Genomic DNA, 23338 nt, shown 5'->3' on the forward strand with positions numbered 1-23338 from the left:
GGAATACAATCTGCTTTACAATCCCCACTCAATTGTAACATTTTGGTACAAATTCAAGGAGAGTAGCAGCAGCTAAATAAGAAACGTTTCCCTTCTTTGCCTATAAGAAAGGAGGAGAAGATCATCATAAGAAAAACACAATGTACTGTAAGTTATCTCCCTTTGCATCTTCTCTGATCTTCTACCTTGGTTTTAAGAGACTGGAAGGGGAAAGCAAATAGTCCCTTTAGATCTGTTAGCTTCAAAAGAAGAGTAAAAAGGAATGTACTAGCAGTGAGAATGGTCTGAACAGCAAACATGAGGAAAGATGAGTGTAATTATTTTTATTATTCTTAAGAGGCAAACCTATCAGAACTCCTTTGCTCACACAGAGAAGTTCATTTAACATGACCCAGGGGAAATACCATTTCTTATACTTAGGGGAATTGGGGTCTTTTATACGCACTATATAGAAATATATCCTTCAGTATCTTGGACTGTTAGTCTCTTCTGGGGAAGTTGGGGTTTTTTGGGTTTGTTTGTCTTTTTTTTTTTTTTCCTGCTAAAGAAAGGATGCCCTGAGGTAGAGTTTCTGTAAAACACTTCTTCCCTGCACACTAGGAATGTTTAGGAAGAGGTATAAAAAGCCTTTCTGTATGTATAATTTATACATTATGTATACATGTATGAAACTCCCACACATCAGAGTGTGACTTTGCTCTTACTGGGATTCAAATCTGCGTACTTAGGGTTTCCTACTGGGCAAATCTTCTGAAAGGCCCCAAACATTTGATTTCTCAAGGTTGTATGTGGGAAATTTTTCTCAATCTCTTTCTGCCTCTCTCACCTTTAATCTAAGTACAGTGTCTTTACTGTACTTCGACTGTCCTGACCCTTCAATCTCAAATACAGTATCTTTATTTTGTCTCATGAGGTAGACAATATTGTATGATGGCTGAAAGATGCTTAATTAAGATAACATGAATTATTTGAGCATGCATTTTTATTAGCTTCAGTCAAAGTAGATTTAGTTGTTTTATCAGTTTTAGGCTGGAGACGAGTAGCCAGACTTCAGACTTCAAAGCATTTAGTATTCTTATCTGTTCTTTTCTGTGGAAAAGTGGTAGTTGAAGTGGAAAGTTTTATGCAGGACCATACCTGCGAAATCCATTGGTACTTCAGAAAAATTTATCAGCAGTTTCTATGAGTGGAATATAGAAAGTGATTGAGGGGGTTTCCAAATTCCCGTGTTACTGCCTTCTCAATTGCAGTTTTGGACTTTGATAAAGTTGACAAGTCTGTATGCTGTAAAACACTAGGATTGACTGAAATCTGGGAAAGCATGGTTAATTAAAAATAAAGGTTAATAGAAGAGACCACATTCTGGTCTTATTTTACACCAGTCCAAATCTGCAGCTTTTTACTGAGGGGCAATGGTGTAGGCAGCATTACGCGGGCAGTACTGTCAGGGAGGAATTGATGATTTCAGACAAACTTGTTTATTCTCCCTTAAATGTTAGCTGTATGGCCAGACAGTGAGCAAATACAAATTTTGGAGAAAATCGAATGAATTCACCCCAATGCAACTACACGCAACCCCTTTCTATCATGAGGAGACCTATGCAATGGTAGGTTAATTTGTGCTGTCTTACTCGGGGCTTGGAGCATGCCTTGTAGGACGGGATTTGGGCACTGACAACAGAATTAACTGGGGAAGGGGAAGAACCAGCAGGTGGGAGCGGGAGGCATCAGGATGAGTTGAAAAGTTGTTGAAGGGTTCAAATATCCTGTGTCCACAGTGGCTTAGCTGCAGATCCCTGACCAGCCAAGAGCAGCAAAGAGTTTTGAATGCCAAAATGAGGAGAGACAGAGTTGGAGAGAGGGAAGCTGAGGAGGAAGGGTAGATTAAAATCTTTAGGTGTTACCTTGGGCCATAATGTTTTAAATATGACGTTGGGGGAGTTGTAAATATGTCAGTGTGTTAGTGTTATGTTCTGGATTTAGTATCTGTTCTTCGCTGTAAAGGGATAGATGGAGTGAAATGGCAGAGTGCCTGCCTTCCAGAGCAAGATTTTCAAATGTATTTTCCTAAACTGACATAATGCAATGTTTTCTAATGCCCAGCTAACTGAAAGGTGATGTAAGTGGGTAATTTTGTCAAACCCAATACCAAAAACTTCAGATTGATACGTACATTTGGCTCCACAAGTTTACAGGGCTGTCTCTGAAGACCTTCCTAAGGTTGGGTTTGCCATGTGAGTTGACTGTAGTGTTGAGCTCTCTACTGCCGTTGTGAAAGATGACCATGGGGAGCTACCAAAAACTGGACCTGGCTGGAATAAAACTGGCTGCATGAGATTTTAAGTTTACCCCAGCTATCGCTTAAAACACTGGCCTGTGGATATATAACTGAGGCAAGAGCTTCCGAAAGTCAGTCAGTGCTTTCATAGTCAGCTAAGTGATTTTCCAACTTGAGTTACTAAGAAATACTGTAAACGTTGCGTTTGTTTTCCATTTTCTCTCTCTTTTGTTATTCGGCAGGTTTGATTCTCTTTATTTACTGTGTTCTCAATGTGTGTATATAGAACAGGATGACTTAGTTTTATTTTCAAGTTGTGCAATAAATAATTCATCTTAAATATAACTTGATGATAGGTGCTACAAATAAATTGAACTCAATTTTAGTAATTGCGGGCCACAGAAAGAGGAAAAAAAGGGAAGCATATTTTTGTATTTTGTTATGTTCTCTGAAAGGAGCAGAAGCATAATTTCTGTCATTAATCATCTAATGCACTTCCATTGATTTTCTTTTTAATAGAAAATGAAAGTAAAAGCAATTCAAAACCTATCATAAAGTTAGGAAAAAAAAAGGGAAAAATTGTGAAAGATTCCTTAGACTGATTGCATAATGTAGAAGCACTCAGAGTGCAGTTATTCACTGGCCAAAGTAAATTTGAAACATTAAAAAATCATATTATTTTGTCTTTCTAGCCAGGCAGAGTGTGAACCACTTCCAGTAAGAAAACACTTGTATTAAAATGAAAATGGTTCTAGACATTAATGTATCAATCCTGTGTTCCGCATTCAGCGTGTGGGTGGGAGGAGGAACGGGCTTTAATAGCAATGTGTTTCTCTCCTACTTGCCCTTAAACAGTGGGCAGTGTTGGTTCTCATATGGGGAAGAATTAAAACATCAAGTCACATAGCTTGGCAAAACTGGCATGTATAGCTCAATTCTTTCAGTGATTCAAATCGTATATTCCCAAACCAAATAATCGAGAACCTCATCCATAAGTATCTAAGAAAAAGTGTACTCTAAGAAGTTATTTTAAAGTGGAACAGAGGTGAGGCCAGTTTGAGGCATTAAATGACAGGAGTCGGCCTGCACTGATTTCACTGGTTTTAATATGCAGCCCTGGACATATTTAATCCCTTTCAGACAAACTGATCTGTTCTCATGCCCGCGCTGCGGTGTTGGCTGAGAGGCTCTGAGCCATGAAGGGTGAAAGGTGCAGGAGGGACGTGCACCCCTGGTGTGCAGACCTTCTGTGCAGACCTCTCTAGCCCTTTCCGTCTGGTGAATGCTGAGGACGCGTAGCCACAGGGGACCTCTACGGTTGGGTCAGACCTGTGCAAATGGGGTCAGCTGCCCAGGCTGGGGCACGGCTGTGGCTGTGCTGGAGGTGACCTCCCACCAATCTGGCCCCCAGAAGGCTGCAGCTGGGGCTTTTCTTCTTCTGAGTACCTAGATTAACTTGTCTTCTTCCCCACGTACATGTCTTATTGTGGGAAGGCTGCAGAGAGAAACCAACACAAAAAGCAGCTAAAACATGGACCTTTAACTTGAGAAGGACCTTCACAGTTTTGCCTACTTTTCTTTCTTCCCTTCCAATTCTATCCCAAACTTCTCCCCTTTCCCCTGTTCGTCTCTTCTCCATGCTAATGCTCTGTACATAACTTTTCTACCCAATTCTTCCCTGACCCCTTTTCATGCAAATCATTTCAGTTGCTTTCCTTTATCTTTTCAGTTGATATTTACCATCTTTATTGCTTCCCAACCTCATCTCAGGCTCCTCTTGTTTGTTTATGGTGCGTGTTGGTTGGGGTCTGTGTTTATTCAGCACTCTGTTTGCTCGGTGGCATTTGTTAGCCCTTTAGCACTACTGTCAATATCATTAATAATTACAAAATGGGAAAGTGGTGATCTCAGAGCCAGTTTCCCTCCTGCATAACTAGTTGTTCCAGCTCTCCCTTGGTTATTTTTACTAGATTTGTGTCTGCGATGTCCGTCCTGGCATCTTCTGTTCTTTTCCTTGGACTTACTTTTAATGGTTATTTCATGGTTTGCTTCTGTAAGTCCAAACTTTGGACGCACTTCACTTCGTTACAGAGAGTTTTGCTGTGTCCAAGGAGAGGTCATGGTGGTGAGCGTAAGTGTATACTTTTGTCCTTAGAGAATCAGGGCCTTAGACTTAAACCTGAGTCTCAGCAAAGCCTTATCTTATGTCTTCTATTATGTCTGCTTCTGGTCTCCTTCTGTAATTAGAGGTTGCATTAATATATCAAGAATAATATAAATGTTCCACCTGGGATTTTTGGGAAACTTGTTATAAGTATCAATATAGAAAATAAATGAGGTCATCATGAGTTTTGAGACTGTGCTTATAGTCAGCAAGTCTGGATCCTTAAAGTTATTTTCTTTTTTTTAATGTATTATCCCTGAACTCCTTTTTCACTTATCATTAGCGATATGTGTAAGAAATGATATGTTATCTTGTTACACTGAGAATAATTATGCAACACAAAATGAGAATTTTTCTGAACAATGAGAAGGTAAACAGCTATATTAAAATAATTCCATTGACTTTACATGCTGGCTTTGATTTTTTACGTGTTTTTAGAATTTGAAGCCAGAGAAGATTATTACATCATCGTGTCTACACCTCTTGTCTCGCCTCTTAGGTCGTCCCGTTGTTCCTATACTAAGTCCAGCCATTTGATTTACATTACTGCATAGCTTTAGTTTTACTGTTTTGCCCGAGTGTAGCTTCCTGGAATTATCAGTCATTGTTTTCAGATGTTCTAATGACATTTAATTCCCTTAGTTTTAGTGTTTTGCCTGAGTGTAGCTTCCTGGAATTGTTTTCAGATGTTCTAATGACATTTAATTCCAGAGTTTTGAACCCACTAATTTAGGTTTCCCAAATTGAAGTGCCATGGTACAATATAATTTTGCTGGTTGGTAGCTGATATTCTCACTCTTCAGCTTTATACCCTTTGGAAACGATTGAAATGCATTTTTAAAGGAGAATTGATTGTAACTTTGGTAAACGAATATGATTACCAAGACTGTCTGTAATTGGATTTTTATGTAAGAGGAACTGTATTTATGTTATCTTTCCTTATTAGGTGCAATGCTATGCCTATAATACTTCTTTCTCAATACACTCCTTTTGTTAGGACTGTCTGTGGTGCTGTTAAGTGAGGCGCGTGCCTACCCGAGCTCCCCCAGTTTGATGCCGACATGCTGCTTTGGTGGCGATGTGACATCATCTGAGGATGCACTCAGCGCCTCTGCGATGTGACAGCATGCAAACATTTGATTTCGCCATGTAAAAGTTTATAGAAGCGCCTGCTATTAACTTGTAATGTAAAGTGAATGTAGTTAGAGAATATAGCTTCCATATGCTTCTGTGTGCCATATGCTGAGATGATGGCATACAAACATGCTCTTGGGGGTGTAAATATAAAACAAGAAGACAGACACTGTCGTATGGAATATCCCGTTAGCAGTCCTTGTTCAGTATCCAAACAGGACCCCGTACCAGCAGAAGGGGAAATTTGCTCCCCAAACCATAGATTTAACACTTGATTTATGCCTTGAAGCAAAGCAGTTGCACCTGCAGCTTTTTTCATTGCTCATGTTAATCACTAACTTTTGTTGACACCCTAGTGGGTGTAGCCACACTGTCTGTCAAACACCTCCAGCCCTGCCCTGAAAAAAGATATTTGCTTTTAGGTTTTGAACCTGGTTACCTTCCAGTTTAATTCATGATCTTGTTTTTATCATTACGAGAGAAGGTGTACTACTTTTTTTTTTTGCACCAGACATTGTTTTATATCAACAGAACTGCATTAAATCGTCATCCTGGAGTTTGGCCCCAAGGGTTTAATTCCAGTTTGGTGGCGTTTACTGGTGGTAATAAGAAAGAACAGCGGGAGTTCAAAAGGAAATCCTGCATTTCCCCTCTTTGTGGGAATCAATATTATAATTTGAAACCCTTTATCTGGCAGTGTCTGGTTATTAGCTATTTCTATTCATATGTTTGTGTTCATTTTAAATGCTGTAGAGTTAGTAGAAATCACACATTATGTCTAGGAGGGATTTATTGTTACTGTGTGATATTTTTTTTTTCCCCCTCTTTTTTTTTTCTCCCCCCTCCCCAGTGCGTAGGGCTGCAAATGGATTGCATTTGCCCTCCAGTGGTATCCCACTTAAAAAAAAAAAATAATGAGATGTTGACATAGCCAAAATGGCTTTGCGGTATGAGTTTATTTAAAACCATTGTGACAGAACTGAGGATTATGGGGAAATATTTTTTATGCAACGTAAACCACACATGAGCCAAACCAATCAGTAGTTTGAAACTACCAAGGATAAATAATTTTACTAACTTTCCTTGAAGGTCCACTGAAACAAATTTGTCTCATTCTGTTTCCAGAAGTGCCTGTATTTGAAAATATTTTTCTCTTAAAGCTAAGTTAATTGGGAAATAAGTTTGCAGCAGGCAGAAACGAGGTGACTGGTTCCTGAGCCAGCCGCTGGAGTGGATCCGTCAGCTCTGCTGCTTCCCGGCTAGCCCTTCTCAAGCCATTAAAATGCCCTAATGGGCTTTTGTTTTATTATTTAATTTATTTTAGCAGTTCATGCTGCTCACCTCAAGCATAGTTGTAAGCATGTAGCAGAAATCCTGCCATTTCTTATAACTGACATAAAGATTGGGCCCATTAAGCTCAGGCTTTTGAAGATAATTCAGGTCAAACTGAAGAAGTCACACATTGGCATCGTCTTTGAAGATATTTGCAGACTCTTGACTGGGAATGAATTGCCTCCTAATGTGGCTGACATGCACCGTATTGCCTAGGCAGCCTGAGGAGGTGTGGGGTTTTGGTGTGTAAGGGTACCAGATGTTCATGGCTGGCATTTTATTTTGTGCATGTAAAACAAGAAGTGCCTGCTCTCCCAGCAAAGGGGTGTAGCTGCCAATTGGGTCACCAAGGGGGTGCTCAGTTGGGCCCACCAGCTTAGTAATAACACTGTTGGTATTGATAAGTGCAAAAGTCCAGGAGAGTGGGAAGCAAGTGGAATGTTTGCTTTTTAGGTAGTATTTTAGGCATCAAAAATAGCTTTTTGGATTCCTTGCTCTTTGGCCACTGCCTTCTCTCCTTGCTGACACGGAGGCTTTGTTGCTCTGTCAGGAATGACTGGATTGAGTTACCAGGATCTGCACTTATAAAAATTCCTAAAGTAGAGAAGAGAAGCAACTCCGTATTTTCAACCACCTGCCTGTCCCTTATCACCTCAGAGGAAATCCTCCTCCTCTACTCCTTTAGGTTTTATGTCTCTTAGTAGACTGCCCATTATATTTTCATCTTTTCGACTCCTTGTCTCCATGCTTTTACATGTATGATCCACTATATTATTTGTTGTTTTCATTTAACTTTCCTCTACCCATGTTTACTATTGCCACTAATTTCTTTAAGCTCCACGATCTCTCAAATATTTGCCCTGCTCTCATGTGTCCTTATATATCCATCACTTTTAGTGTCTAAATAGGCTCAGCAAACTCAGTGAGTTATTTGTGTGCTCAAAATTAAGGACATTCGTGCAGAAGATCAGGCCATTAGATAATAACTCATTGCAGCGTGGAGTGTCTGGTTTAACATCGATATTTAAAAGTTCCATCACTTGTGTTGCCATTAATAAATGTCAGGAATGAATTGTGGTCTTCTGTCAGATCGTAGTAAGCGTTGCAACATGATGGTTTATTATGCAATTGCAAATATTGCCTCATGGGGCTGGCAGTGTAGGGTATCGTTCGCTTCCCTGCAGACGCTAGCGGTTGTAGCGCTGCTGAGAAGATGGTTTGCATACACTTGGCCATACTTTACGTGGACACGTTTGTGTTGCCAAATCTTTGGTGTCCTTGCTGAAGGTAATGAGGCTACACAGACCTTGGGCATCAGAGTCTATTACTTGTTTAACCTTCCTGAAGAGGGCAATTACCCCGCTTTCCTGTAGAGAGTGGTGACCTCTGTCCCCACGCTCTCGTAATTGAGAAGGGGAACGTCTCTGAGTTTCTGACTGCCGGAGTTGAGAGATAGGAAGGGTCACAAGGATTGAAAGTGAAAGGCGAGGATCATCAATTTAGAGGTAGTTATTAATATGCTGATTTACTGTCACTTGAGTCTAAAGAGACTTCTAACAATTGCTTGCCTTTTGCACGCTCTTCAAAATGCTGATTTTTTTCCTTAGAAATCTAATTACATTTTAATAAGGTATTTTTTTATTTCCAGGTGCTTGCCAACCCATCCCTTGCTCCCATACAGTGCTGTAGTTAAAAACCAAAAATCATGTGAATTCATTGCAAAGTTACACTCTAGTAAATCCTTTAACTGTAAGAAAACAGAGCGTTATTTTTCCCTTTTTCTTTATGCACTCATAGTTACGTTAAGTGCTTGCAACAAGGAAAAATATATGCAGCCTCAAAAAGCTGAATTATTTAGGAGTCTCCATAAAATAATATCACAGGTTGTTAAAGTTAAATAATAAAATCTGGATTAAATCATTTCATCTTCTGTAGCTTTATGATACAATGTGTGGACTTGCCTGAAATCAGAGAGCCTGACATGACTAAACTCTTGGGGCCAAATTCAATTCCTAACTCTGTCCCTGACTTTATTACTTTAATCAAGTCACGACCTAGCTTTGCTTTGGTTAACCCACAATGTAGGATATAAATAGCCTATAATCTTGGCGATTTTGTGAGAATTAATTATAATTAATGAAATGAAAGACTCCATGATGTGCAGGCTATTTTATTTATTACAATTACTTATTATTAATTCACTGAAACTTTAGCAAGTTTTATTATAGGCTTCCTGTGACTCAGATTTCTACATTATTACTTTTGTCCTCCATCATGGGTGTACAGTGCCTTTACCCACCCTGAAAAATTGATCAATACAGTCCAAAAAAGGACAGGGGTGTTGAAGGAAAAGAGCATTGAACTAAAATAAAACTGGGGTGAAAATCAGTGCATCTTAAATCCTGGTCTGTGCCCTTGCAAACCCTGTTTGACTCTTGTCTGGCCCCAAAGGCATCTATGTCCAAATTCAGAGACCTCTGCCCCAGCCCAGCCCCGTGCCTGTTGTTTCCTATTGCCGTGGCCTGGTCTTAGGGAGCTGGTAAAGCTTTGGGCAGTGGACCAGAGAAATGCATTGCATTTCAACGTGAGCTGCAGCCTTGATAATGCTGCGTGTGAAGGTAAAGCTCGGTTTGTGCATGGGGGCTCTGGCCCTGCCCATGTGCAAAGGCACGTCAGGTCGGATGGAGCTCGGCAGAGTGATGCTGTCCTCAGCTGAGACCTACAGGGCAGTTGGGGTTTGTATTTTTTTTCCTGTTAATGGCTCCATTTGGCCATGCTCTTACAGCAAGCTATCGTGCACGTAAAAGCAGGCTTCAAGTAAAGTGCAGCAGCTGCAGCCCCATTCTGTCATGGCCACAGGCTGAACGCTTGTGCCCTTCATAGAATCATAGAATCACTTTGGTTGGTAAAGACCTTTAAGACCTTTAAGATCATCGAGTCCAACCTTTAACCTAACCCTGCCATCCCACCACTAAACCACGTCCTTCCTCCTAAACATCTCCCTTTCTGCAAGAGATTCCAAGGCTCTGATGGCCCGAGAGCGGGAGAGCGCAAGGGGTAGCACAGTGTTTAGGGAACTCCATTTGGAGGGAGCAGACACCTTGCTGCAAAAAGGATTTAGCAGTAGCATCTGCTGCTCAGACAGAGCAGAAGTCACCGCTCTGTATGGGAAAGCTGCTCAGAGAGTTGTTCCCTTCATCTGGAATATGGAAAAGATGGCAGTTTTGGAGAAGGACACTTTCTTTATATTTTTTAATATTTTTTGTTTTCCGCTTGGAAGCAGTTTCAGTTCCATGAGTAGTGTGTGCATCGCAGCTTGGGAATCCTGGCCTCGGCCAAATATGCTTTATGGCGCATAGCCACAGTATTATATCTTTTCTTGTTCGGTGGTACAATGTATCATTGGTTAAATTGTTACCCCAACCCTTAAAAATGACTGCCTCCTTGAGAAGATTGAATTTATGTCATCATTTAGATAACACACTGCACAAGTAAGGACGTCTCTTCGTGGTTTCGTGAAGCTTCTAGCACACCTTTGAGTGATACATGAATAATAACCTAAAAATAAATCAGCTTTATCCTATTAACCCAGGGGAGTGAATCTTGCATAGAACACAAGTACTGACTGCATAGAGTATAATGCAATATATGTAAGAATATAAAGATTTCTGTGCCTTTACTTTTCAGCCGTTACGTGCCTGTCGGAGCAGGACGACGCTGCCGATGTTGGTGACTGCATGCGGTGGGCAGGAGCTATGCCGCCTCTTGTACAGGAGTGCCTCGTCCCCTGCAAGGATGACTGCACGTTTACCCCCTGGTCTAAATTTACAGCATGCTCATTTGACTGTGAATCAACTAGAAGTAGGAGACGATCACTTACAGGTATAATCTTTTATGATATTTGTCTGATGGTGATACTTGTGAATAATACTCCTCAGATGTTGGTGGGCTGATGTTGGGGTTTGGGGAAAATCCCAACTGAATAGCGATTGTCCTTAATTGATTTTTGATCTGATACTGATCATTGCCCGATTTATGCACACGTATTTCAGTATAAGAATAGTGCAGAAAAACTCAGCGGTGGAAAGCCATTTTTAGACATAAGCTAAATAAAACTGTGACTATACATTGTGCAAGTTTATCTGGCCTATTAATCTGGGAAAAATGCAGCAAATGTGTATACAAGAATAAAAATCAGTGTGATTTTCTGTTTAAGACTGAAATCTGCATGAAGTTTAAAGCTGGGAATTCTGTGCTCAGCAGAATCCAACAGTTCAACAGGGCAAATTAGTACCATGAATAAAGAAAAAACAATATCGTTAAAACAGTTTTGTTTGATCTTTTATATATATTCATTAAACACTCTAGTTCAAACCATTTCATGGAACAGTCTCCCATACTTGCTGTTGTAGTTTGTTATTATGTTATTTGAATGCTGACCAAACTGAAAAGCTTTAAAACCCACTAAGTTTGGAGCTGCTTTTTTGTTAGGAGTTGTCTTCCTCTCCACACAAGTAGCTAAATCAAATCAAAATTAATTATACTGTTTTCAGAAGGTTTACAAAGAACTTACTGTTATTGTTACCCCGAACACTTACATCTTTTCATATTTCTGTGTTGGGTTTGAGAGCTATGGTGTAGCTGGCTTGAGTTTGCTCCATTAATAGAGGTGAAACTTCAAAGAATTCTACCATGGAGTAAAATACTAACATTGCTGTAAAAATATCTACTGTGATAATGCCAGGGAACTGAATGGCAGCAAAGTACGGTGCCTGCCACTGCTCCTTTCTTCTAGACTGGCTTCTACCTGGCTGCGTGGCTTATCTTGTTATTCAGTTCATTACTGTTGGAATGATCCAAGTTTTTAGTAACTAACAATTACAGGATACAGACATAACGGCTTCAAGCTGCCATTCGTCAGTATGGCTCATTAAAGGATAAAGATTTCTCTTTTACATAAAAATAATTATTATACAATGCTCTGTTGTTTCTGCCAAAGAGCATATTTCAAAATGTTCTCTGTATCAATGCCTGTATGTTTATAGTAGTAGAAATCCTCCGTCCCTACCAGAATAATAGGTTCCTGATCTCATAGAAAATATATAAGAATTAAGTGAATACTAACTTCCAGGTAGTTTTAAATCTGGATTTTCTTTATGAACATCTGTGACTGTTACAGAACAGTATGGTCCTACCTATCCCCTTTCTTACTCCCTTCTACATCAGACATAGATCCATGCAAGTAAGTGAACCAAAAATGGTTTCTGATGTCCAGTTTTTGATGGCTTGTCTCTTCACCCGCACTGCGTTTCTGACCAAACACCGTCTGCATCTCCCATAAGACCTTGCTGGGTTCCCTTCCTCCTGCTGGGAGGAGCTCCTGGTCTCAGCCCCGTCCCTGAAAAGCAAGCGGTGAATGTGCAGCGGGTGCCCAGGTGGTGCTGGGGGGGGGCCACAGCACAGCACCACTGAGAGCAGCGAGGGGAGGGCCACATAGGACATGGGGTTTGGTTTCAAGAGAAGTTGACGAGGTTATTGCTGACCTGTCTTTGCATAAAACTACATGAAAATTGAAGCTGGCCAAAAGCCTTGAAGGAATCTCATCCGTGTGAACGCATCCCAAAGATGTGAGGGAAGTGCTGCTTGGGAAGTACTTCATGCTGTTAAGACTCCTTTATCTGTTTTTATTTCACCTTTCTGTAAGCGTGCATGAATTGTACCTCCTTGTTCAGCACAGTGTATGTCTATGCTCAAGTGAGCGCTTCGGCGTCATTATAAGAGTTCATTAACAATGTCATTTAGTGGGAATCTGCTAATTGTTTGCTAAGTATTTGCTTGCCTCCCACTCAGTTCTTAATGGTATTATTCATTTTACTTTGTAAGTAATCATAGACTCTACATATAAAATTAATCATTACTTAAGAAGAAAGACTTATTGCAGAACATATCAAAATTCAAAGTCTTTATAATCAAAACAGAGTTTTTAGGTAAGTCGTCAGTTAATTAATACAGTCAGTTAATTCACTGTACTATGGATCCAATGCTTTTTCTGTAGAAAGGTTTATTTTGAGTCTTTCATATAACATCTATGTATAGCATATACTACCTGATCATATTTAACGTATACAATATTTGTTAGTGTTCAGAAATTTAAGTTAAAAAAGAAAATACTGTTTAACTGAAGGATTTATGTCCTTGAAAATTTTTGCAGTGGTATTTTTAATAGTAATTTCTAAAGCAGTCTGTGGAGATGATAAAGATATCACCATCACTAATTCTAAAACTGCTTCTTTGTGGGATGAATGTCACTTTTGCCCTCAAAATAAGGCTTTCATAGCAATTTCATTAGAGGGAAGACTCCTACAAAACAGATGGCAGGGCAAGTTAGAAAAAAGGTGTTGTATAAGTGTGAGATTATTAGCATCCTTACCTGTGTCTAATGTGCTTCATGTAATAATGGCAGAACGTGGGCAAGTCCCAAATTCCCCTGTTTACTAATACACTGCAGAACATACAGCTGTACGTATATACTGAACTTGTGGCGTCTCTCAGCTTGTGAAACATAAAATGCTGGAAATGCCACTAGAGAGCTACTGATCTATTTAAAGCCTTTTAAAAGACTTTCCTTGAAGTATGTGGAGTTGTACCTCTTATACCTTACCTAAATTTGTTCATAAATATATATTTATATTTAAAAATATTTTAAAAAATGTATATACACACAAAAATATAAAGATGCCAGCAGTATTTGATGTCTTTGTGTTTATTGTCCCTTTGTGCTGGCAAATCTTACATTCCCCAGAACTCTGGAAATACAGTTTTGAAAGAGCTGGGGCTTGAAGGACAGTGATATTAAGGGTCTGCAGCCAGTGCCCTTCTCTTTGGAGCTACGTGTTTATATGCAAACAGGTATTGGATGACAGCCAGCTCATGCTCCTGCCAGCGTGTGGTGACGTGACTCTTGGTTCCAGACTGGAAAGAGGGTTGTTGGGTCATATAACTTTTTTGTTTGTTTGTTTTTTGGTTTAATATCTTATTTGTGTGCAATATCAAAAAGAAAACATTTCTTTAGGGATCAAAGCTTTAAAAACTTTTTGCAGAAGTATTTTTAGTGCGTCCAAGATCCCCAGGGCACATTTTGAGGATGGGATAAAGATGCAGTTTGTTAGTGAAGATGAATTCTCCCCTTCTGTGTAGATGCCAAATGCAAAGACATTCCTGAGCTCAGCCAGCATGAAGATTGCTCCACGTCACGTTGGCTAACCCATGCCAAGAAAATCATTGGTTTGGTGAGCAACCTGATCTAGTTGGCGGTGTCCCTGCTGACTGCAGGGGGGTTGGACTCGATGACCTCTAGTGGTCCCTTCCAACCCAAAACATTCTATGATTCTATGATTCTATCTTTAGAGGCTGTATACAGACCTTTGTTCCCTTGAGCAGTTGAAGGGATGCAGGGAGCATGAATTCTCTTCTTTATGTTATCTCTTCTTGTACTGGGGACCTTTTCTCGTGCCTAGGAGTCCTCCGGGGCATGGAGAGTGCAGTTGCAGAGAGCTGTGCCACAGGTTCATTTGAATGCTGCTGGTTCCTGAAGCTACTGAGAGAGCCCTCTTTTAAAACCTGTTGAAGGAGTAGAGCAAAAGAAAACATTAAACCAAATATAACCACTGAAATGCTTTCCAGCCCTAATAATTTACTGAGGATTATCTTTCCTGTTTTCTTCAAAGCACGGTTTGTGTGCAGAGTGCATCTTTAACTATTTGTAAAGGAGCCTCAAGGAAGAAGTTGTGGCTAATGTAGAGTCCTCTGCAAGTTGTCCTGGCAACCATTGATTGCGAGCAAATAGAGACAAAACAATCAATTTATTTTCATCAGATAATTAGAGAAAAATGATATTATATAAAATTACAAAGCATTTTCTGGACAGACCTTTCCTAGAGTAAGACTTTACATTTTGCTTCTTGCCCTACCCATCAAAACAGTAGTTCCAAGTTCTCCGGTTGCCCCTGGAGATAAATACATTGTCCTTGCACTCCAGAGCACTGGCAGCAGCTAATAGATGCTTCGGAAACGTTCCTGGATATTAACATTCATATTGTCTTGGTTCTAATGTGTTGAATTCATGCAAGTATAAATAATATGACGTGTTGTTATCAAAAGTAGCAGATGTTAAGGTAACGAACAGATTTCTGTGGTTGGAACAGGGCGAAGCAGAAAGCGAGACAAATGCCAGAATACAGAAGTTTATCCTCAAGTTGAAACAGAGCCGTGCCCCTGCGAGGTGTTTACCTCCCAGCCCCACGGAAATTGGTCCGACTGCATTATCGGAGGAGGTACATCTGAGCCGCATTTGGGAGCACGATCCCATGGAGATGCCAAGGAGTGTGGCCAGGGTGTACGACTGCGAGCTATTGCCTGTTACGATAAGACCGGCAGACTTGTGGAACCATCTCGCTGTAGCAGTTCGGGTAAGAAGATTTAAAAAAAGTGCACATCACGTGTAAATAGCCCTGGTGCTGGGCACAGTTATCCACTCCGCGGTTCATTTTGGAGCCTGTCATAGGTGTGTACCCGTTTACTTGCTGGATTGAACAGCTTTCACAAGGTTCCCGTGAGCATTGAACACCGTTCTTCTAACATCTTACTGCTCTTAATAGTGAGGCTTTCCTTGGAAAGTTGGACTAGATGATCTCCCGAGGTCCCTTCCAACGCTTGCGATTCTGTGATTCTGTGATAAGGGTCTTCTGGCATTTCTACACTGGAAATGCAGTAGAAGAGGGCTAAAGTTGGCTATGCTGTCAGAATACAGGTGGATTTCTTTCATTTGTGTTAAAATCCCATAAAAGCGTAAGTTTAGGAGAAGGAGAAGCTATATTTCTATCAGCGTTTTGTTTGAAGATATTTCCTGCTTCAGCTTTTACTCGTTTATGAATTTTTATTCTTTTTCACTGAATTTGGAGGTTTTTATGGTTGTTTGTATGGTTGTATGGTTTCCAATGAAGAAATTGGGAATTTTCTTGAGCCAATCATATTTAATTACAAAAACCCTGTGATGTCACCTGCTGTCGCTCATGCAAGTACATGACTTTGGCAGCCGGTGGTCTCATCCTTGCAGTTTTGTACCAGTCTCGAGCTCAATTTGATACATGTATATGCCCGTGTCACTACTTGCTGGGGCTCGGCGCTGTGGTTTTGTCCACTTATATTTCACGTATAATCAAGTAGCCTATATCAAACAGAAATAGGGCAGAATTGGAAGTAGCGCAAGCAGGGTATTTCCTCCCAGTTGCCATGATTTGCAGTTCATCGCATTCAGTCCGCTAAATCAATTTACAGACAAAAGCCCTTCTCTTAGGGGCAAATTCTGTACCCATGCTGCCCCCAAACCACTGATGCTTTCTGACTTACAGTCAGAAAGCTTAGGACACCACGCAATGTGATGTAGTAGGTTGGAAGACTGCTGGTGAGCTGTCTGATGGGAGAGGGAGAAATGGTGTCTCAGGAGGAGATTAAGTGATACAATGGGAACCATTAATGTTCCTGAGAATATAAGGGAGCAGAGAAAGAAGTGGGGCTGCTCTGTGGAGGGTCCTCAGGACGAAGATCAGCAGCCTGAGCCACACGTAATAAAAGGAAAAAAAAAACCCACCCTAATGAAGTGATTCAGTCCTGGAGTGAATTCCTCTCGCAGCTGTTGATGGCTGTTCCAGCTGGCTGCACGGGTTCATAAAGCAGCTTTCCGTGGTTTGTGTTTCAACAATGTGCTGTTGTACCAATTGATTATGCCTCTGTGGCCCATGAAGGAGGAATGCTATACCTTTCCCCCACAACATTACCTTTTCTTCTGCAAAAAGGGAGCTGGTGGGTTTTGAAAGGTAGGTTTGCCTGTGCAGCAACTTGCTCTTTTGAAAAACTCAGGGTTTTTATCACTATTAAAAAGAGGAGGTTGCTATGCGTGGGGCTTTTCTGAATAACCTTGAAGCCTGTTTTCTGTCAGTGATATTTATGTGGCATTTTTAACGGCCCGGCTTTTCTTAGGGAGGTAGTAGGGAGTGGTAGCTCAAGGGCATTATTGTTGGCTTTCTTGTCTTCAGCTTTTTATTTGAGCAGAAATGATTGCAACACGACCCTGGCAGAGGGGGGTGCTCGGTGTTGTACAGCAGCACCCTGCTGCGTGCCCTTCCTCCTACAGGCTACCTATAGAGTGCTCTCAAGACCCTTTGGTGAGGACGTGGGATGTAAAGGAGGGGTGAGGTATTGCCCCCTTCTGGATACCTCCTAAGAGTTCTCCTAAGGGCAAGCTATTCATCTCCAGCCAGACCCCTCTTTAATATCTAGGATGTATAAGCTCCTAATTGCTACCCAGTGTTGGATGCCTTCTGTTCCCTGCATGGTGAGTGGGGAAGCAGTGTTGCCTCGGTCTCCAGAGGATGTGGATATTTTGGTTACTTTGGATGTAGAGTGCCCAAAAGTGGGCAGAAAGCTCCACAGGCTCCACACTTCCATCATGTGGGACCTGTCTCCCAACCAGAGCAGTTAAGTGAAGATAAGCCCGATATTTACGGTCTCTAGAGCTGGGAACTTGCAAAATGCACTTCTGAACACATTATTGAATTAGTGATAGAAACAAATCATTATCCAATTAATAATTAGCAGAATGTTATTCAACCATAATAGAGAAGAGCAAATTACAGAAGCATGCAGAATTGCTAAGCCCTGAGAAATTATTCATGACAGGTTTTTTTAAGCAGTTCAGTTTGTCTTGTTCACAATTAGTATCAGGTGACCTTTTAGCATTTGCTAGCTGACCATATTTATGGCTAATTAAGCCATCACCTTATATATTGAGTGCCAATCACTCCGATACCTAGGCATTGTTCTTGCTTTATGAGCTGTGGGGGTAAGCATGCTCCTCTTTCTTTCAGGTCTTCTGACTTCTCTTTGTTTCTTGCTCTTGTCCTTTTGCAGGGCAGTGCTTTTCCCTTCCCTTGAACCCAGACAAAAGTGAGAAGCTGTAAGACTTAGACCTCAGTTCTTTGCTGGGTCCTTTTGAAAAACTTTTACAAAGTATAGAAAGACAGATGTAAGGATGCAAACTTTGCCTTAGAAGTAGATTTATTTAAGTTTGTCCCAGACTTGGTAATGCCATGAGTACAAGTTATAAGGCAATAGAAGCGGTATAGAATAGAATAGGTCAGGTTGTAGCTTTTCTAGAGAGCAAACTTTGGGCTTTTGCCTTCTTGCAGCAATGATTTTCACTTTCCCTGACTGAAACCTGGCTGTTGAACTCACCACTTCAGTAGTGTTTAGTTCACTCGTGTCAATGTGACTTATTATGTGAATGTATCATAGTTACCAAGTGAATGTACTGTGAGTTTGAGTCTAATGGAGAAATTAATCACTGCTCAGAGGGGTTCTGGGTCTGAGGCCCTGATCTTATGCTGAGTTTTGTGAGAAATTCTGCATTTGCAACTTGGCGGGGGGTGAGGGGAACGGACACGACAGACCAAACCAAAAAAGCATCAAAGTCTGTTCATCTGTGTTTGTCAGCAGTCTAGACTCCAACTCCCCTAAGCCTATTGTATGCAAATATATTAACCCTTTAAGCATGCCTTCTCAATAAGAAACGGATTTTTTCGCCATTGATGTAGTTATCGCATACAGAGAATCCCAAGGTCCAAAACTGGTGAAGACAAAAGGATTCCAGCTTTGACTTAATGGAGACACACTATTAGCTCGCCCGGTCTTCTACGCTTTCTGCTGTGGGCATCTCTCAGGACCTGAGCGGGAGGCTGGAGGGGCCTCTGCCCTGGCCCAGCATGGCAGAGCAGAGCTTGTGTGAACACTTTGGGTCAACTGTAGTGGGTACACAGGTCGCCCCTTGACTAATTTACCTATCCTCCCTGCAGTGTAATCTTGGGTTAGCTCAAGATCATTAGATGTGACAAGCTTAAAAATAAAAATCCCAGACTTTTCTGAATTTTAGTCCTTTCTACACCAAACCTTTTCTCTGATGTCTAGAAAAACCAGAACGTAGCTTTTTATTTTCATTACTGGCTTTTGTGATTAGTGTACTACTTTATTTTAGTGGCATCATCGTTTTCCATTATTGAATGGCCCATTCAATAAGCTTAAGAAATGAGTGACCTGCAGTTTCCAAACTGAGCTAATTCTTTTTTCCTGGATTTGGTTCACTCTTCTTTTCCTTCCTGTAATTTGGAAATGCACTTATGAAATTATGGATAAGGTGACTATCTCTAACTACATTACAGAAATATAATTGATAATTTGCTTCAATTTGTCTTCCCATCAGAAGACTGGATTATATTGAATGCAGCTTATTGCTAGTCCAGAGGGTCTCTGTTCTCTGGCTGGTGTTTGGAGCATCCTCTTTGGACATGAAATTGTCCTCTTAATTGCAGTTCATTCGCTTCTCCGTCTGTCATCTGAGTTCCTCATACTGTCTTTGAATTTCCACCTCCTTTGTTTTGAATTATTTCATGTAGTTCCTTTGCCTCTCTTTTTTGTGTGCTGTGCCAACGGGTTGTTTGTCGGGTTGTTTGTTTTTTTTTTTTTAATCTTAGAGGAACATAGGGTGCCTCATCTGTTCCAAATCAAAGGCTGGAGATTTCTGTGCTCGCGCACAGAGGTTCTGCTTTTGATCCGACGGGCAATTTATGGAAAGCAGGAATTTATGAAGAGCACCTACACTGTTCAAATTCTGCTGTGCTCTGCAACAGCAGGAACATGGAAGAAAGACACAACAGACAAATAGATCCTGGCTTTAAATCACAGAGCGGTTAGCTTCGACCTTACAGTCACCTTAAAAAGCTTTAATTATCTCTAAATTTATGAAGGGCACGGCAGGGATGCTCATAGACCTCCAATTCTCCACAGCGCAGTGTTTTGTTGTACGTGGTTTAGTTGTGGGTGGACAAATCAAAGAGGACTGGGGTTCCCAGGCACCTGCTGATGCGAGGGTGTCGCCCGGTTCCTCCCCGTCAGGTCAACGCAACACTGCTAGTGGGAATACTGCTGGCAAGGTCACTCCTTGAAAATGTCAGCTTTAATCCCAAACGGATGGGATTAGCCAACAGATGCACCAGGAGGAGTTAAAAATTCTGGTGACCTGACAACTCAATAGTTTTTGTGGTTACTGGAGGGATGTTCCCTGCTCCGAGGCACATCAGGGCAGCGTGTGCCAGCAGTGGCAGCACTGCTGCTGTCCTGATGAGCCGTGTCCCCAGTGCTGAGAGATTTAGGACACTATGCAAAGGTCATGGATCAGGAATTTCAGCTCCTACTGCTGAAAACTGGGTAGTATCAAGTCTCATGAAGTTTGATTTTCTGAAAGGTCAGCCCAAAGTAGTGCTGTATTTCTTACCCGGGGTGTTCCTCTGGGGTTTACACTCCCTTATGTGAAAATCCTGGCCGTCAGCTTGATAGACATCGCATGACCTACCTGTGCGTTAACACAAGGATCTACTCTGAAACCCTGCAGGCTGTGAATCCCCACACTGTCATTTTAGGAGAAAATGACCCATTTTCAGGTAGCTTTGAATCACTAGATTTTAATAATCTATCTGCAAAATTATATTTGTGTATGTCAAAAAAACTATAAGCAGAGCTGAATAGGTTAAAGAAATGTGAGCTGAGTTTGTGGTGGACTGATAGCAAAACATACCTTTTCTACAAGGTAGCAATTTTGGGAAAAAAAGCTATATTGAATACATGCCTGTTTATTTTTGAAAGTGTATCTATTCTGGCATTTACTGCAGCATATGTTTTTTCCGTATCTGGTAAATTTTATTATGAAGCATGAAATTATTGCAGAAATCCCTGATTTTGTTTTTAAAATCTTCAGAAATAGAAACTTTCACCTATGTTTTTGAAAATATTCGTAAGCATTTATTTTAATTCTTAGTGTAAATGAAGCTGTATGTTGAAATTTCATTTATTAGCCCAAACCATTAATTCCAGAATCCAACCAGTTTTAGTTTTAGGCAGTTTCTGTACTTCCATAAAGCAGCATCCCACAAACATCTTGCGAATGAGTCCTCATTTCTGGAGGCCTCATTCTTGGCAGCCTCATTTCTTTTACAAGGAAGATGGGCAACCTAGCCTAGGCTGTCCTCTTCCCAGATCCAGACCCCACACGTGACAGTCTCAGGATGCCTTCTCTCTAAAAGTGTGGGAGTAGTAGGTGGTCTTGGTGCCATCAATTCATGATAACGTGTAGACCCCATGTTCAGGCTGTCCTTACCCTTCTCTTGGCATTTGGGTTTAATTAAATATTACAATACTCCTGTTTCTCTCTGTGGTTTCCCCTCTGTGTCTCTGTAGTATATCTCTCTGTTGCCTTTTTATTACAGAAAAATGACTGTATTACTTACCAGGATAAAACTTTTCAAAGATTGCTTGAGGAAGAAGTTTCAGCTAAAAATTCCCCTTATCTTCTGCCCGTCCCATCCCCTGGCATGGGAATTAAGGCTGGGTTTGGATTACGGGTGGCCAAAAGGTGTTGCCAGCTGCAGACAGGGCTGTCTTACCCTCCTGTCCCCACTTCAGGACTCTTCAAAGCCACTGTCACGTTTGACTGGTTTTCTGCTATCTCGGAGCTAAATAGCTTCTAAATTTAGCCCTGAAATCCCAGCTGGGTTCTCCTTTGGACCTCTCTCCAACATTTCTACACATCTCCTTGGGTGTGCAGTGACACTCTTAATCACAGCTGTGGCTGCCAGGGGAGCTGTAAGCACAGAAGCAGAGCCCATAAAGGACCTGCCCTCCATTTCTTGTTTGACTACAGGATTTTTACGTTTTGCTGTCATAACAGTGTTCAAAGAACATTGATTTATTCCCTATCTTTTCCTTTCCTTGTTTCCAAAATCGATTCATTGTAAGAAAATTTGGCCACCATTCTTCCTTCCTGGATGTTAAAAAGACTTATCAAATGGAATTGGATCACAAGACAAGTGTTCAGACATTGCTGTTCTTTGTGTTTTTCTGGCAACAGAATCAAAAGCCATCAAAAAAGTTATTTCTGAATGGGTCAAACTGGCTATCAGAGAAGCTTATTTAAAGCAAGGTAAGGCTTCCCCTGAGGCATTAGTACGTAGAAATGCACATTCTTCTAGATCTTTATCTTCTTACAGAAAGCAAGCATGCATCTTATGAGGAAATATTTAGAGGATTAGCTATTTGAGCAGCATCCTCTCTAGGTGCTGCATTTAGCCATAGTGATGTCTGTTGTTACTCGTTGGCTCTAAATATAAATCTTTGTAGCATGTCTTTTTGCCCAAATTACTTTTATGTTTTTTGTTGCATTCCATAAAATGACCCTTTTGAAAAGGCAACGGTACCAGACTATGTGAAAGAATGATTATTTTTTTATTTTATTTTATTTTTAGTGACCTCTAATGGGTTTTCTTGTGTTTGACCGTCAGTCAGCCTCCACTTGTCAGCCCGCCTCTGCCCACCCTTGCTCATGTCCATGCTTTTTGTTTCTATTATTAGGCTCAGTCAGTTTTTCTCTGTTTTCAACAGGTTGATTAAAGCTCTTCCAGGAGACTTGGGAACATATGTAGTGTAGAAACCATAACTTGATGTAGAAATACTCTGTTGGAGGTTTAGGAGAGTTTTGATAGCAGGTTAATGCACTGGGCGATCTACTGCCCTGATTTCTGCAGTAAGAGCATCTCTTTGAAATGCGGCCCATCTCTTCGGCCTTAATAACGCATTTGTCACAAATACAGCCTGCTACGAAGCAAGGCTCTAATAAAATGTTACCATACAAAGATAGTTTTAGAATTAACATTTTTTTCTCTCCCTATGTGTCATTCCATTTAATATGTTATATTGGAAGTATGAAGAAATACCATTTTAGCCTAAGCCTTTTCATGAATGATGTACTTTGGTGTTAAGACCTCTACACTTTTCCTGCTCATGGAGAACTTCATGATTCCTTTGACACATGTGTAGATGTGCTGGGAAGTGACATGTACTGGTGGCACAGAGGATTCCTCTCATGTTTTACATGGGTTTTTTTCAATGTTTTTTAACCTGATTGCCTTTTATACAGCTCTGATGAGCAGGACATTCAGGCAAATAAATGGATGACAAATCAGAATCGTTTAGGTTGGATAAGACCTTTAAGATCATCAAGTCCAACCGTTACCCTAACCCTGCCATCCCACCACTAAGCCATGTCCCTAAGCACCTCGTCTGCCCAGCTTTTAAATACTTCCAGGGATGGGGACTCCACCACTTCCCTGGGCAAGCTGGTTCCAATGCTTGAATAACTTTTAAGCGGAAAGTCACGGTATCATATCTTTACCGCTGGTGGGGAGCCCTATGGCAGCTGGACATAGTAGGCATTTTAGTGGATTTTGGTGAGAGTTAAAGGGTTACATATCTGACATATTCTGAAGATC

The 23338-nt window shown here is 40.9% G+C and overlaps 1 protein-coding gene across 1 annotated transcript in view; it reads left to right on the forward strand.

The window, feature by feature from the left end:
- Positions 1–23338, forward strand: part of THSD7B (thrombospondin type 1 domain containing 7B) — a 271160-nt gene that overhangs the window by 153444 nt on the left and 94378 nt on the right. The window contains exons 12-13 of the mRNA XM_009642486.1: positions 10596–10790; positions 15113–15376. Of these exons, the coding sequence (XP_009640781.1) occupies positions 10596–10790; positions 15113–15376 (459 nt within the window). The remainder of the gene's footprint in view (positions 1–10595; positions 10791–15112; positions 15377–23338) is intronic.

This window comes from Egretta garzetta, unplaced genomic scaffold, assembly GCF_000687185.1.
Source record: "Egretta garzetta isolate BGI_Z169 unplaced genomic scaffold, ASM68718v1 scaffold197, whole genome shotgun sequence".
In the NCBI taxonomy this organism is placed as follows: domain Eukaryota; kingdom Metazoa; phylum Chordata; class Aves; order Pelecaniformes; family Ardeidae; genus Egretta; species Egretta garzetta.